Here is an 18,957-nt window from a genome sequence, read left to right as displayed (position 1 = left end):
ACTAACAATTCTTTTATTAAAATTGATCATTAATTTCGAGATACTCCAATTATCATCTAAGATCGTTTAAATCTCATATTGCTATTTCAGTATTGACGCTTTAACTCCGAAATTTTTAACATTTTAGAATGTGAAAATTCAATATTTTACCGTAAACATGACTATTGAAATCCATTCGATTAAAGTCGTCAATAGCATCTAAAAATTTATGTGAATGAAGAAAAAGAATTATTATTTTTATATTACATATTTAAAATGTTCCAAAGTTGAATGATTAAACTTTGCCAATATAAAAGAAAAACGAGAAAAAAATAGTATTAAACAATAATCGAAACGATAATTTTCCTTCAATTATCATATTTATAGTTAAAAAAAAATTATGTTTGCATAACTTTTTATTTTAAAATGCCGACTTTCGTTTGTAATACAAGTAATTTAAAATTATATTTAACACTCTACAAATTTCATTTTGTGTCTTACTTTAGCTCAATGTATATAAAACTAATCTTTCTAATATTTTTGTCACACACAAATTGACTCTTTATTACAATTCTTTGTAGATAAAATTAGCACAATTTGAGACAAATAAGTATTTTTAATATTAAACATGCTTATTTGCCTTCAATGCTCTTGTCATTGTCATGTACGTTATTTTTTATTCAGAACATAAATGATTTTTAAATTATCTGGATATGAAAATTATTAGGAGACTAGATAGAGAAAGAAAAAGATAAAGAGAGAAAGAAAAAAAAAATTTTATACACGAACTTATACATATGTCGTCATTATTATTAGTAATTTTCATTTATCGTTATGCTATTTTAATTTACAAATTATGCTATAATAATATTTGCTCTTTAACATAGTTACTAACATAGTATTCAAACTATTTAATCACAAATTGGTTAATTATTATCTGTTAAATTATTTATTAAAAAATAAAAATTTGATTCAATTAAGGGGAATACTATTTATAAAGTCTACAAAATACATGCCTTATTATTGTTCATTGTACCCTCAAGAGCAGAAGAGCGACTGAATATGATTGATTTAAAATCTAAAATTAACAAATTTTAAGGATATAAAAAAATGATATAAAAATAATATAAGATTCGAATAATGTCATTATATTCAAAGCTATAGAAAATATAGTCTTACCGTCATAAATGAAGGTAAAGATAGATTAAACTTATCGCATATGGAAAGTTTGCATCCTAAATTATTACCTAATATCATTAACATAAATGTACGTTTTACGGACGGTCCAAATTGATACCATTTTTCGTGAAATGCTTCATTTGTCATTTCTTGGCTCTAAATAAAATAGAAAAATAATGTGATAATTTATATAAAGTAATTATCTCTTTATTTACTACTGTTTTACGTATTTAATATAATCACATTTATGAAAACTTGGCAATCAAATTAAACATATGTATATTGATAATTTAACAATTACCTTTCCGACTATGCAAAATTAGAAAAAAGTATAAATTATATCAAAACAGAATAGTAACTAATGAGAATTTGACTTAAGAAAGGAAAAAAAATAGTGATAAACACTATATAACTAAACATACCGCGTCCAGTAATTGCTGGACGCAAAAACACAACATGTAGAATTGAACTATTGAGCCACATGCGAACATAATGATTGAGGAACCTTCCACAAAAGTTGTTGATGATACCTGACATTGCATATGCGTTAAAACGTATATCATTTATATAGCGTAATTTATATTAAAAATATTATATTAATATTAATATTTTAAAATATTTTTTAAATGAAATTTTAATATAATTAATATCTGCAATTGCTACTTACTGTACTCAACATGACACCAATGAAACAAAAGCGTAAAACGCTGTTCACATAGAGCATACTAAAGTTTACAGATAGTAATTTTTTAAGCATAGAAGATAAGCTAAAAACAACACACACAAAACTCTCGTATGTATAAGATATATGAAATAATTTTATATAATTTAAAAAACAGAAATAGTAAATTAATATATATTTAATTTTCAAAAAATTGTTACTTTTTTTATGACTTTAATTGTGCAAGATAAACGATTGCATCTTGCCCTTATAAAAATCGTAGATTAAAATTGCAAAAAAATAACAAATAATAATATTATAAAGTTAGCATGCGCTATGATGGGAAATTTTTCTGATAAAACAAGCATAACTATCGATGTGTTTTCTTAAATAATTTTTTCATAACAAGATTTTTATACAATTTTATTGATTAAAAACTGATTCGATTACTTACTGAACGACAGAATTGTGATGCCGACATAATGCTTCCATTTCTGTTTTTATCCATTGATCCTTAAACTGATATTCCTGGCTAAAGTCGTCGAACTCATTTCGCGCATTTCCATCCCGAAATATTGTTGCGAGCTTTATAGCGATATATCGATATTGCGCAGTCATCAATAGCACTAGATGTATCGTATAAATATCCACTCCAACTTTCTTCACAAAAATATAGACATTACTCATCAGCAAGATCACATTCCCTACTAGGAAGACATCGATCGAGAAAGGCTGTTTGGAAAAGACTGCTGGTATTCTGTAATCCTCGTAAAGGAAGAAAACTTTCTCGAAGACTAACAGAAATGGTATGCAGCACCATACGAAAACAGCCAACCAGCCAGCAAGCAAATAAAATTTGAGTGGATCTTCCATAGGCTTCAGGGTCGTTGTCACAACATTTTTCATGGTCTCATCCGCAACACGTAAAATATTATTCAGTCTTTCAATTAACTGGTTCATCAGCTTTCTGCGTGCCTGAATCCTCATAACCATGAAGAACACCTCTATGGTAACCACGCAAGTAACTGTACCATCTTTCAAGACCTTCTCTAGTGGCACCAGAATAATCCCAGGAATCAATACAATTGCTTGGATCACTTCAAACAGCCATATAAAGACGCTGTAAATCTTCCACGTTATCGAAAAATGTGAATCTTTTGAGAAGGGTAACAAGTTACCCGAAATAACGTTTATGCGAACGTTTAAAGGATTTATATTTTGGAAATTCATGTTTCCGAGATGATTTCTCGTGATAAATTCACTTTATTTAAATGTTCGTGTTTTCTGAATATAGTTTACTTTCTCGAGGCTGATCGTTACAATACATTTAAAACAAACTATACAGAGATCATATAAAGGTAGTATGCCTTGATTCCAGCATCACGCTACCACTTTTCTATCAAGACTAGCGTACGTCGTTTTTCTGTCCTTCTTTGAAGGTTCAGGGAACTGTCGATTTACAACCGTTCATTATTCTTCTTGAATACTCAGCTATTATTAATATAATATGTATATCATACAAAGAAGACATTCTGCTCTCTTTAATAACAACAAAGCACACGGGAAAAAATTAAAATGTAAAGAATGTTATTATCCTGTAGATGAGAATCTAGAAAGTTTTTGTGTTTTATAGGAAATAAAAAATTTAACTGTAAAGTTGCCGATAAAATAAATGATAAAATTTATTACAGACAGAGAAGAAAAAAGAATATGATTTATTTCTATCATTTCATCTATTGTAAAAATATATGTGACTATATATTTGCTTCTAACTACTAATGCTTTGTGGAGCAGCAATTATCTTATAGCGCCTCGTCGACCATTGCAGAGCAGTGAAATTCGCAAGTACTGTTGAATCTTGTTTTACTATGAGAATGTTGTCTAAATGCCTAAATGTTCTTATGGTTACATCTATATATTTTACTAATATTATTTATATTAATTAATTAATTATTTAATCATCAATTTTTATTTACAAATCATAAATAACATGTTCTAATTGTTATTTGTTAATGAATTTGTTACTAAACGAATATAAGTTGCAAATACTCTTCACTAAAAAAGAATAAAAGTTATTTTTTAAATATTTTAGTAAAATATAAAATAAATAAATTTTTTATATAATTAATATTATATAATTGCTCATTTATAATCACTAAAACAACACAAATGCGCGCCATTCCTTATTTTATATAAAAAAGAATGATTATTATATAAAGTTTGTTTAAACTCGAATATTATTTTTTGACAGAAATCAGCTGATAACTGTCAAAGAATATAAACTCAGTTTAAAGTAGCTAATTTCTATACAAAATTAATAATAAATCTTTTCGTCAATTAAATCGTAATTAATCTCGATGTTGTGATTATTTCGATTATCAAAACATTCTTCTAGAAAATTCTAATCTTTTGTTTGCACTTTATGTTAAAGATTTAATCAATTTTTATGAATTGCATAAATAATTAATATATATATGTATATATATATTTTTTTTTCATGCGTTGATTGCAATGCATCCATAAAAATGTGAATTAATTATGCAATGCATAAAAACTCATTATTTAAATTTTAAATCTTTAACAGAGAACAAAAAAAATAGAATTTCTACAAGAATCTCTCGATCAAAATATCTGCGCTTCTATTAGATTCGCGTGTCTATATACATCCTCCAAGCTGCACGTCTCGCGCAAGATTGAATTATAATTTTTAAACCGTGGACCCCTTACAGGGCTTCATTTTACGTATATTAGATTAAAAAGTTTGTAGGCAGGTATGCTTATGGTACCAAAGCAATCTGCAAACAATACACTATTGAAATATATATACGATTAATTTTTGACTCGTTTTAAAATATAGAAAATTAAAAGTTTTAAGCAGTGGATTCCATACGGCGCACAATTATATTACGTATATTATACCAATAAGTTTGTACGCTGGTATGCTGACGGTACCATCATAATGTGCAGTCAATGAAATGTTAAAATATATGAAAGAATAATTTTTGGCTCGCTTTAAACAATTGAAAATTAAACTTTTTTAACCGCGGACCCCATGCGACGCACAATTATATTACGTGTATTATACCAAAAAGTTTGTACGCTGGTATGCTGATGGTACCATCATAATGTGCATATAATGTACAGTTCAAATATATACAAGTTTAATTTTTGGCTCGCTTTAAACAATTGAAAATTAAAATTTTTAAACCGCGGATCCCATACGGCGCGCATTCATTTTACGTATATTAGATCAAAAAGTTTGTACGTTGGTATGCAGATAGTACCATCATAATGTGCATATAATGTACAGTTGAAATATATGAAAGATTAATTTTTGGCTCGCTTTAAACAATTGAAAATTAAAATTTTTAAACCGCGGATCCCATACGGCGCGGATTAATTTTACGTATATTAGATCAATAAGTTTGTACGCTGGTATGCTGATGGTACCATCATAATGTGCAGTCAATGTAATGTTAAAATATATGAAAGAATAATTTTTGGCTCGCTTTAAACAATTGAAAATTAAAATTTTTAAACCGCGAATCCCATACGGCGCGGAATCATTTTACGTATATAAGATCAAAAAGTTTGTACGCTGGTATGCTGATGGTACCATCATAAAGTGCAGTCAATGTAATGTTAAAATATATACAAGATTAATTTTTGGCTCGCTTTAAACAATTGAAAATTAAAATTTTTAAACCGCGGATCCCATACGGCCCGGATTCATATTAGGTATATTAGATCAAAAAGTTTGTACGCTGGTATGCTGATGGTACCATCATAATGTGCAGTCAATGTAATGTTAAAATATATGAAAGAATAATTTTTGGCTCGCTTTAAACAATTGAAAATTAAAATTTTTAAACCGCGAATCCCATACGGCGCGGATTCATTTTACGTATATTAGATCAAAAAGTTTGTACGCTGGTATGCTGATGGTACCATCATAATGTGCATATAATGTACAGTTCAAATATATACAAGTTTAATTTTTGGCTCGCTTTAAACAATTGAAAATTAAAATTTTTAAACCGCGGATCCCATACGGCGCGTATTCATTTTACGTATATTAGATCAAAAAGTTTGTACGCTGGTATGCTGATGGTACCATCATAATGTGCAGTCAATGTAATGTAAAATATATGAAAGAATAATTTTTGGCTCGCTTTAAACAATTGAAAATTAAAATTTTTAAACCGCGAAACCCATACGGCGCGGATTTATTTTACGTATATTAGATCAAAAAGTTTGTACGCTGGTATGCTGATGGTACCATCATAATGTGCATATAATGTAAAGTTGAAATATATACAAGATTAAATTTTGGCTCGCTTTAAACGATTAAAAATTAAAATTTTTAAACCGCGGATCCCATACGGCCCGGATTCATTTTACGTATATTAGATGGAAAAGTTTGTACGCTGGTATGCTGATGGTACCATCATAATGTGCAGTCAATGTAATGTTAAAATATATGAAAGAATAATTTTTGGCTCGCTATAAACAATAAAAATAAAAATTTTTAAACCGCGAATCCCATACGGCGCGGATTCATTTTACGTATATTAGATCAAAAAGTTTGTACGCTGGTATGCTGATGGTACCATCATAATGTGCAGTCAATGTAATGTTAAAATATATGAAAGAATAATTTTTGGCTCGCTTTAAACAATTGAAAATTAAAATTTTTAAACCGCGAATCCCATACGGCGCGGATTCATTTTACGTATATTAGATCAAAAAGTTTGTACGCTGGTATGCTGATGGTACCATCATAATGTGCATATAATGTACAGTTCAAATATATACAAGTTTAATTTTTGGCTCGCTTTAAACAATTGAAAATTAAAATTTCTAAACCGCGGATCCCATACGGCGCGTATTCATTTTACGTATATTAGATCAAAAAGTTTGTACGCTGGTATGCTGATGGTACCATCATAATGTGCAGTCAATGTAATGTTAAAATATATGAAAGAATAATTTTTGGCTCGCTTTAAACAATTGAAAATTAAAATTTTTATACCGCGAATCCCATACGGCGCGGATTCATTTTACGTATATTAGATCAAAAAGTTTGTACGCTGGTATGCTGATGGTACCATCATAATGTGCATATAATGTACAGTTCAAATATATACAAGTTTAATTTTTGGCTCGCTTTAAACAATTGAAAATTAAAATTTCTAAACCGCGGATCCCATACGGCGCGTATTCATTTTACGTATATTAGATCAAAAAGTTTGTACGCTGGTATGCTGATGGTACCATCATAATGTGCAGTCAATGTAATGTTAAAATATATGAAAGAATAATTTTTGGCTCGCTTTAAACAATTGAAAATTAAAATTTTTAAACCGCGAATCCCATATGGCGCGGATTTATTTTACGTATATTAGATCAAAAAGTTTGTACGCTGGTATGCTGATGGTACCATCATAATGTGCATATAATGTACAGTTGAAATATATACAAGATTAATTTTTGGCTCGCTTTAAACAATTGAAAATTAAAATTTTTAAACCGCGGATCCCATACGGCCCGGATTCATATTAGGTATATTATATGGAAAAGTTTGTACGCTGGTATGCTGATGGTACCATCGTAATGTGCAGTCAATGTAATGTTAATATATATGAAAGAATAATTTTTGGCTCGCTTTAAACAATAAAAATTAAAATTTTTAAACCGCGGATCCCATACGGCCCGGATTCATTTTACGTATATTAGATGGAAAAGTTTGTACGTTGGTATGCTGATGGTACCATCATAATGTGCAGTCAATGTAATGTTAAAATATATGAAAGAATAATTTTTGGCTCGCTATAAACAATAAAAATAAAAATTTTTAAACCGCGAATCCCATACGGCGCGGATTCATTTTACGTATATTAGATCAAAAAGTTTGTACGCTGGTATGCTGATGGTACCATCATAATGTGCAGTCAATGTAATGTTAAAATATATGAAAGAATAATTTTTGGCTCGCTTTAAACAATTGAAAATTAAAATTTTTAAACCGCGAATCCCATACGGCGCGGATTCATTTTACGTATATTAGATCAAAAAGTTTGTACGCTGGTATGCTGATGGTACCATCATAATGTGCATATAATGTACAGTTCAAATATATACAAGTTTAATTTTTGGCTCGCTTTAAACAATTGAAAATTAAAATTTTTAAACCGCGGATCCCATACGGCGCGTATTCATTTTACGTATATTAGATCAAAAAGTTTGTACGCTGGTATGCTGATGGTACCATCATAATGTGCAGTCAATGTAATGTTAAAATATATGAAAGAATAATTTTTGGCTCGCTTTAAACAATTGAAAATTAAAATTTTTAAACCGCGAAACCCATACGGCGCGGATTTATTTTACGTATATTAGATCAAAAAGTTTGTACGCTGGTATGCTGATGGTACCATCATAATGTGCATATAATGTAAAGTTGAAATATATACAAGATTAAATTTTGGCTCGCTTTAAACGATTAAAAATTAAAATTTTTAAACCGCGGATCCCATACGGCCCGGATTCATTTTACGTATATTAGATGGAAAAGTTTGTACGCTGGTATGCTGATGGTACCATCATAATGTGCAGTCAATGTAATGTTAAAATATATGAAAGAATAATTTTTGGCTCGCTATAAACAATAAAAATAAAAATTTTTAAACCGCGAATCCCATACGGCGCGGATTCATTTTACGTATATTAGATCAAAAAGTTTGTACGCTGGTATGCTGATGGTACCATCATAATGTGCAGTCAATGTAATGTTAAAATATATGAAAGAATAATTTTTGGCTCGCTTTAAACAATTGAAAATTAAAATTTTTAAACCGCGAATCCCATACGGCGCGGATTCATTTTACGTATATTAGATCAAAAAGTTTGTACGCTGGTATGCTGATGGTACCATCATAATGTGCATATAATGTACAGTTCAAATATATACAAGTTTAATTTTTGGCTCGCTTTAAACAATTGAAAATTAAAATTTCTAAACCGCGGATCCCATACGGCGCGTATTCATTTTACGTATATTAGATCAAAAAGTTTGTACGCTGGTATGCTGATGGTACCATCATAATGTGCAGTCAATGTAATGTTAAAATATATGAAAGAATAATTTTTGGCTCGCTTTAAACAATTGAAAATTAAAATTTTTATACCGCGAATCCCATACGGCGCGGATTCATTTTACGTATATTAGATCAAAAAGTTTGTACGCTGGTATGCTGATGGTACCATCATAATGTGCATATAATGTACAGTTCAAATATATACAAGTTTAATTTTTGGCTCGCTTTAAACAATTGAAAATTAAAATTTCTAAACCGCGGATCCCATACGGCGCGTATTCATTTTACGTATATTAGATCAAAAAGTTTGTACGCTGGTATGCTGATGGTACCATCATAATGTGCAGTCAATGTAATGTTAAAATATATGAAAGAATAATTTTTGGCTCGCTTTAAACAATTGAAAATTAAAATTTTTAAACCGCGAATCCCATATGGCGCGGATTTATTTTACGTATATTAGATCAAAAAGTTTGTACGCTGGTATGCTGATGGTACCATCATAATGTGCATATAATGTACAGTTGAAATATATACAAGATTAATTTTTGGCTCGCTTTAAACAATTGAAAATTAAAATTTTTAAACCGCGGATCCCATACGGCCCGTATTCATATTAGGTATATTATATGGAAAAGTTTGTACGCTGGTATGCTGATGGTACCATCGTAATGTGCAGTCAATGTAATGTTAATATATATGAAAGAATAATTTTTGGCTCGCTTTAAACAATAAAAATTAAAATTTTTAAACCGCGGATCCCATACGGCCCGGATTCATTTTACGTATATTAGATGGAAAAGTTTGTACGTTGGTATGCTGATGGTACCATCATAATGTGCAGTCAATGTAATGTTAAAATATATGAAAGAATAATTTTTGGCTCGCTATAAACAATAAAAATAAAAATTTTTAAACCGCGAATCCCATACGGCGCGGATTCATTTTACGTATATTAGATCAAAAAGTTTGTACGCTGGTATGCTGATGGTACCATCATAATGTGCAGTCAATGTAATGTTAAAATATATGAAAGAATAATTTTTGGCTCGCTTTAAACAATTGAAAATTAAAATTTTTAAACCGCGAATCCCATACGGCGCGGATTCATTTTACGTATATTAGATCAAAAAGTTTGTACGCTGGTATGCTGATGGTACCATCATAATGTGCATATAATGTACAGTTCAAATATATACAAGTTTAATTTTTGGCTCGCTTTAAACAATTGAAAATTAAAATTTTTAAACCGCGGATCCCATACGGCGCGTATTCATTTTACGTATATTAGATCAAAAAGTTTGTACGCTGGTATGCTGATGGTACCATCATAATGTGCAGTCAATGTAATGTTAAAATATATGAAAGAATAATTTTTGGCTCGCTTTAAACAATTGAAAATTGAAATTTTTAAACCGCGAATCCCATATGGCGCGGATTTATTTTACGTATATTAGATCAAAAAGTTTGTACGCTGGTATGCTGATGGTACCATCATAATGTGCATATAATGTACAGTTGAAATATATACAAGATTAATTTTTGGCTCGCTTTAAACAATTGAAAATTAAAATTTTTAAACCGCGGATTCCATACGGCCCGGATTCATTTTACGTATATTAGATGGAAAAGTTTGTACGCTGGTATGCTGATGGTACCATCATAATGTGCAGTCAATGTAATGTTAAAATATATGAAAGAATAATTTTTGGCTCGCTTTAAACAATTGAAAATTAAAATTTTTAAACCGCGAATCCCATATGGCGCGCATTTATTTTACGTATATTAGATCAAAAAGTTTGTACGCTGGTATGCTGATGGTACCATCATAATGTGCATATAATGTACAGTTCAAATATATACAAGTTTAATTTTTGGCTCGCTTTAAACAATTAATAATTAAAATTTTTAAACCGCGGATCCCATACGGCGCGCATTCATTTTACGTATATTAGATCAAAAAGTTTGTACGCTGGTATGCTGATGATACCATCATAATGTGCATATAATGTTCAGTTGAAATATATGAAAGATTAATTTTTGGCTCGCTTTAAACAATAAAAATTAAAATTTTTATACCGCGGATCCCATACGGCGCGGATTCATTTTACGTATATTAGATGGAAAAGTTTGTACGCTGGTATGCTGATGGTACCATCATAATGTGCATATAATGTACAGTTCAAATATATACAAGTTTAATTTTTTGCTCGCTTTAAACAATTAAAAATTAAAATTTTTAAACCGCGGATCCCATACAACGCGCATTCATTTTACGTATATTAGATCAAAAAGTTTGTACGTTGGTATGCAGATGGTACCATCATAATGTGCATATAATGTACAGTTGAAATATATGAAAGATTAATTTTTGGCTCGCTTTAAACAATTGAAAATTAATATTTTTAAACCGCGAATCCCATATGGCGCGGATTTATTTTACGTATATTAGATCAAAAAGTTTGTACGCTGGTATGCTGATGGTACCATCATAATGTGCATATAATGTACAGTTGAAATATATACAAGATTAATTTTTGGCTCGCTTTAAACAATTGAAAATTAAAATTTTTAAACCGCGGATCCCATACGGCCCGGATTCATTTTACGTATATTAGATGGAAAAGTTTGTACGCTGGTATGCTGATGGTACCATCATAATGTGCAGTCAATGTAATGTTAAAATATATGAAAGAATAATTTTTGGCTCGCTTTAAACAATTGAAAATTAAAATTTTTAAACCGCGAATCCCATATGGCGCGGATTTATTTTACGTAAATTAGATCAAAAAGTTTGTACGCTGGTATGCTGATGGTACCATCATAATGTGCATATAATGTACAGTTGAAATATATACAAGATTAATTTTTGGCTCGCTTTAAACAATTGAAAATTAAAATTTTTTAACCGCGGATCCCATGCGGCCCGGATTCATTTTACGTATATTAGATGGAAAAGTTTGTACGCTGGTATGCTGATGGTACCATCATAATGTGCAGTCAATGTAATGTTAAAATATATGAAAGAATAATTTTTGGCTCGCTTTAAACAATTGAAAATTAAAATTTTTAAACCGCGAATCCCATACGGCGCGGAATCATTTTACGTATATAAGATCAAAAAGTTTGTACGCTGGTATGCTGATGGTACCATCATAAAGTGCAGTCAATGTAATGTTAAAATATATACAAGATTAATTTTTGGCTCGCTTTAAACAATTGAAAATTAAAATTTATAAACCGCGGATCCCATACGGCCCGGATTCATATTAGGTATATTAGATCAAAAAGTTTGTACGCTGGTATGCTGATGGTACCATCATAATGTGAAGTCAATGTAATGTTAAAATATATGAAAGAATAATTTTTGGCTCGCTTTAAACAATTGAAAATTAAAATTTTTAAACCGCGAATCCCATACGGCGCGGATTCATTTTACGTATATTAGATCAAAAAGTTTGTACGCTGGTATGCTGATGGTACCATCATAATGTGCATATAATGTACAGTTCAAATATATACAAGTTTAATTTTTTGCTCGCTTTAAACAATTAAAAATTAAAATTTTTAAACCGCGGATCCCATACAACGCGCATTCATTTTACGTATATTAGATCAAAAAGTTTGTACGTTGGTATGCAGATGGTACCATCATAATGTGCATATAATGTACAGTTGAAATATATGAAAGATTAATTTTTGGCTCGCTTTAAACAATTGAAAATTAATATTTTTAAACCGCGAATCCCATATGGCGCGGATTTATTTTACGTATATTAGATCAAAAAGTTTGTACGCTGGTATGCTGATGGTACCATCATAATGTGCATATAATGTACAGTTGAAATATATACAAGATTAATTTTTGGCTCGCTTTAAACAATTGAAAATTAAAATTTTTAAACCGCGGATCCCATACGGCCCGGATTCATTTTACGTATATTAGATGGAAAAGTTTGTACGCTGGTATGCTGATGGTACCATCATAATGTGCAGTCAATGTAATGTTAAAATATATGAAAGAATAATTTTTGGCTCGCTTTAAACAATTGAAAATTAAAATTTTTAAACCGCGAATCCCATATGGCGCGGATTTATTTTACGTAAATTAGATCAAAAAGTTTGTACGCTGGTATGCTGATGGTACCATCATAATGTGCATATAATGTACAGTTGAAATATATACAAGATTAATTTTTGGCTCGCTTTAAACAATTGAAAATTAAAATTTTTTAACCGCGGATCCCATGCGGCCCGGATTCATTTTACGTATATTAGATGGAAAAGTTTGTACGCTGGTATGCTGATGGTACCATCATAATGTGCAGTCAATGTAATGTTAAAATATATGAAAGAATAATTTTTGGCTCGCTTTAAACAATTGAAAATTAAAATTTTTAAACCGCGAATCCCATACGGCGCGGAATCATTTTACGTATATAAGATCAAAAAGTTTGTACGCTGGTATGCTGATGGTACCATCATAAAGTGCAGTCAATGTAATGTTAAAATATATACAAGATTAATTTTTGGCTCGCTTTAAACAATTGAAAATTAAAATTTATAAACCGCGGATCCCATACGGCCCGGATTCATATTAGGTATATTAGATCAAAAAGTTTGTACGCTGGTATGCTGATGGTACCATCATAATGTGAAGTCAATGTAATGTTAAAATATATGAAAGAATAATTTTTGGCTCGCTTTAAACAATTGAAAATTAAAATTTTTAAACCGCGAATCCCATACGGCGCGGATTCATTTTACGTATATTAGATCAAAAAGTTTGTACGCTGGTATGCTGATGGTACCATCATAATGTGCATATAATGTACAGTTCAAATATATACAAGATTAATTTTTGGCTCGCTTTAAACAATTGAAAATTAAAATTTTTAAACCGCGGATCCCATACGGCCCGGATTCATTTTACGTATATTAGATGGAAAAGTTTGTACGCTGGTATGCTGATGGTACCATCATAATGTGCAGTCAATGTAATGTTAAAATATATGAAAGAATAATTTTTGGCTCGCTTTAAACAATTGAAAATTAAAATTTTTAAACCGCGAATCCCATATGGCGCGGATTTATTTTACGTAAATTAGATCAAAAAGTTTGTACGCTGGTATGCTGATGGTACCATCATAATGTGCATATAATGTACAGTTGAAATATATACAATATTAATTTTTGGCTCGCTTTAAACAATTGAAAATTAAAATTTTTTAACCGCGGATCCCATACGGCCCGGATTCATTTTACGTATATTAGATGGAAAAGTTTGTACGCTGGTATGCTGATGGTACCATCATAATGTGCAGTCAATGTAATGTTAAAATATATGAAAGAATAATTTTTGGCTCGCTTTAAACAATAAAAATTAAAATTTTTATACCGCGGATCCCATACGGCGCGGATTCATTTTACGTATATTAGATCAAAATGTTTGTACGCTGGTATGCTGATGGTACCATCATAATGTGCAGTCAATGTAATGTTAAAATATATGAAAGAATAATTTTTGGCTCGCTATAAACAATAAAAATAAAAATTTTTAAACCGCGAATCCCATACGGCGCGGATTCATTTTACGTATATTAGATCAAAAAGTTTGTACGCTGGTATGCTGATGGTACCATCATAATGTGCAGTCAATGTAATGTTAAAATATATGAAAGAATAATTTTTGGCTCGCTTTAAACAATTGAAAATTAAAATTTTTAAACCGCGAATCCCATACGGCGCGGATTCATTTTACGTATATTAGATCAAAAAGTTTGTACGCTGGTATGCTGATGGTACCATCATAATGTGCATATAATGTACAGTTCAAATATATACAAGTTTAATTTTTGGCTCGCTTTAAACAATTGAAAATTAAACTTTCTAAACCGCGGATCCCATACGGCGCGTATTCATTTTACGTATATTAGATCAAAAAGTTTGTACGCTGGTATGCTGATGGTACCATCATAAAGTGCAGTCAATGTAATGTTAAAATATATACAAGATTAATTTTTGGCTCGCTTTAAACAATAAAAATAAAAATTTTTAAACTGCGGATCCCGTACGGCCCGGATTCATTTTACGTATATTAGATGGAAAAGTTTGTACGCTGGTATGCTGATGGTACCATCATAATGTGCAGTCAATGTAATGTTAAAATATATGAAAGAATAATTTTTGGCTCGCTTTAAACAATAAAAATTAAAATTTTTATACCGCGGATCCCATACGGCGCGGATTCATTTTACGTATATTAGATCAAAATGTTTGTACGCTGGTATGCTGATGGTACCATCATAATGTGCAGTCAATGTAATGTTAAAATATATGAAAGAATAATTTTTGGCTCGCTTTAAACAATTGAAAATTAAAATTTTTAAACCGCGAAACCCATACGGCGCGGATTTATTTTACGTATATTAGATCAAAAAGTTTGTACGCTGGTATGCTGATGGTACCATCATAATGTGCATATAATGTAAAGTTGAAATATATACAAGATTAAATTTTGGCTCGCTTTAAACGATTAAAAATTAAAATTTTTAAACCGCGGATCCCATACGGCCCGGATTCATTTTACGTATATTAGATGGAAAAGTTTGTACGCTGGTATGCTGATGGTACCATCATAATGTGCAGTCAATGTAATGTTAAAATATATGAAAGAATAATATTTGGCTCGCTATAAACAATAAAAATAAAAATTTTTAAACCGCGAATCCCATACGGCGCGGATTCATTTTACGTATATTAGATCAAAAAGTTTGTACGCTGGTATGCTGATGGTACCATCATAATGTGCAGTCAATGTAATGTTAAAATATATGAAAGAATAATTTTTGGCTCGCTTTAAACAATTGAAAATTAAAATTTTTAAACCGCGAATCCCATACGGCGCGGATTCATTTTACGTATATTAGATCAAAAAGTTTGTACGCTGGTATGCTGATGGTACCATCATAATGTGCATATAATGTACAGTTCAAATATATACAAGTTTAATTTTTGGCTCGCTTTAAACAATTGAAAATTAAAATTTCTAAACCGCGGATCCCATACGGCGCGTATTCATTTTACGTATATTAGATCAAAAAGTTTGTACGCTGGTATGCTGATGGTACCATCATAATGTGCAGTCAATGTAATGTTAAAATATATGAAAGAATAATTTTTGGCTCGCTTTAAACAATTGAAAATTAAAATTTTTAAACCGCGAATCCCATATGGCGCGGATTTATTTTACGTATATTAGATCAAAAAGTTTGTACGCTGGTATGCTGATGGTACCATCATAATGTGCATATAATGTACAGTTGAAATATATACAAGATTAATTTTTGGCTCGCTTTAAACAATTGAAAATTAAAATTTTTAAACCGCGGATCCCATACGGCCCGGATTCATATTAGGTATATTATATGGAAAAGTTTGTACGCTGGTATGCTGATGGTACCATCGTAATGTGCAGTCAATGTAATGTTAATATATATGAAAGAATAATTTTTGGCTCGCTTTAAACAATAAAAATTAAAATTTTTAAACCGCGGATCCCATACGGCCCGGATTCATTTTACGTATATTAGATGGAAAAGTTTGTACGTTGGTATGCTGATGGTACCATCATAATGTGCAGTCAATGTAATGTTAAAATATATGAAAGAATAATTTTTGGCTGGCTATAAACAATAAAAATAAAAATTTTTAAACCGCGAATCCCATACGGCGCGGATTCATTTTACGTATATTAGATCAAAAAGTTTGTACGCTGGTATGCTGATGGTACCATCATAATGTGCAGTCAATGTAATGTTAAAATATATGAAAGAATAATTTTTGGCTCGCTTTAAACAATTGAAAATTAAAATTTTTAAACCGCGAATCCCATACGGCGCGGATTCATTTTACGTATATTAGATCAAAAAGTTTGTACGCTGGTATGCTGATGGTACCATCATAATGTGCATATAATGTACAGTTCAAATATATACAAGTTTAATTTTTGGCTCGCTTTAAACAATTGAAAATTAAAATTTCTAAACCGCGGATCCCATACGCGCGTATTCATTTTACGTATATTAGATCAAAAAGTTTGTACGCTGGTATGCTGATGGTACCATCATAATGTGCAGTCAATGTAATGTTAAAATATATGAAAGAATAATTTTTGGCTCGCTTTAAACAATTGAAAATTAAAATTTTTAAACCGCGAATCCCATACGGCGCGGATTCATTTTACGTATATTAGATCAAAAAGTTTGTACGCTGGTATGCTGATGGTACCATCATAATGTGCATATAATGTACAGTTCAAATATATACAAGTTTAATTTTTGGCTCGCTTTAAACAATTGAAAATTAAAATTTCTAAACCGCGGATCCCATACGGCGCGTATTCATTTTACGTATATTAGATCAAAAAGTTTGTACGCTGGTATGCTGATGGTACCATCATAATGTGCAGTCAATGTAATGTTAAAATATATGAAAGAATAATTTTTGGCTCGCTTTAAACAATTGAAAATTAAAATTTTTAAACCGCGAATCCCATATGGCGCGGATTTATTTTACGTATATTAGATCAAAAAGTTTGTACGCTGGTATGCTGATGGTACCATCATAATGTGCATATAATGTAGAGTTGAAATATATACAAGATTAATTTTTGGCTCGCTTTAAACAATTGAAAATTAAAATTTTTAAACCGCGGATCCCATACGGCCCGGATTCATATTAGGTATATTATATGGAAAAGTTTGTACGCTGGTATGCTGATGGTACCATCGTAATGTGCAGTCAATGTAATGTTAATATATATGAAAGAATAATTTTTGGCTCGCTTTAAACAATAAAAATTAAAATTTTTAAACCGCGGATCCCATACGGCCCGGATTCATTTTACGTATATTAGATGGAAAAGTTTGTACGTTGGTATGCTGATGGTACCATCATAATGTGCAGTCAATGTAATGTTAAAATATATGAAAGAATAATTTTTGGCTCGCTATAAACAATAAAAATAAAAATTTTTAAACCGCGAATCCCATACGGCGCGGATTCATTTTACGTATATTAGATCAAAAAGTTTGTACGCTGGTATGCTGATGGTACCATCATAATGTGCAGTCAATGTAATGTTAAAATATATGAAAGAATAAATTTTGGCTCGCTTTAAACAATTGAAAATTAAAATTTTTAAACCGCGAATCCCATACGGCGCGGATTCATTTTACGTATATTAGATCAAAAAGTTTGTACGCTGGTATGCTGATGGTACCATCATAATGTGCATATAATGTACAGTTCAAATATATACAAGTTTAATTTTTGGCTCGCTTTAAACAATTGAAAATTAAAATTTTTAAACCGCGGATCCCATACGGCGCGTATTCATTTTACGTATATTAGATCAAAAAGTTTGTACGCTGGTATGCTGATGGTACCATCATAATGTGCAGTCAATGTAATGTTAAAATATATGAAAGAATAATTTTTGGCTCGCTTTAAACAATTGAAAATTGAAATTTTTAAACCGCGAATCCCATATGGCGCGGATTTATTTTACGTATATTAGATCAAAAAGTTTGTACGCTGGTATGCTGATGGTACCATCATAATGTGCATATAATGTACAGTTGAAATATATACAAGATTAATTTTTGGCTCGCTTTAAACAATTGAAAACTAAAATTTTTAAACCGCGGATTCCATACGGCCCGGATTCATTTTACGTATATTAGATGGAAAAGTTTGTAAGCTGGTATGCTGATGGTACCATCATAATGTGCAGTCAATGTAATGTTAAAATATATGAAAGAATAATTTTTGGCTCGCTTTAAACAATAAAAATTAAAATTTTTAAACCGCGAATCCCATACGGCGCGGAATCATTTTACGTATATTAAATCAAAAAGTTTGTATGCTTGTATGCTGATGGTACCATCATAATGTGCATATAATGTACAGTTGAAATATATACAAGATTAATTTTTGGCTCGCTTTAAACAATTGAAAATTAAAATTTTTAAACCGCGG

The 18,957-nt window shown here is 30.6% G+C and overlaps 1 protein-coding gene across 1 annotated transcript; it reads right to left on the bottom strand.

Moving 5' to 3' along the window:
* Positions 1–1,006: 1,006 nt before the first annotated feature.
* On the bottom strand, positions 1,007–3,049 carry LOC145935421 (uncharacterized). The gene is made up of 5 exons (XM_083036758.1): positions 2,274–3,049; positions 1,826–1,925; positions 1,581–1,688; positions 1,159–1,314; positions 1,007–1,057 (listed from the first exon to the last, which is right to left on the bottom strand). Exons 1-5 carry the CDS (start codon positions 3,047–3,049, stop codon positions 1,007–1,009), a joined length of 1,191 nt encoding a protein of 396 aa, XP_082892884.1.
* Positions 3,050–18,957: the final 15,908 nt, after the last annotated feature.

This window comes from Prenolepis imparis, unplaced genomic scaffold (genome assembly GCF_030444845.1).
Source record: "Prenolepis imparis isolate NDT839.2.m4 unplaced genomic scaffold, iyPreImpa1.0 SCAF_4, whole genome shotgun sequence".
Taxonomy (NCBI): domain Eukaryota; kingdom Metazoa; phylum Arthropoda; class Insecta; order Hymenoptera; family Formicidae; genus Prenolepis; species Prenolepis imparis.
The sequence above is the reverse complement of the archived record's forward strand: the minus strand, read 5'-3'. Positions and strand labels throughout refer to the sequence as shown.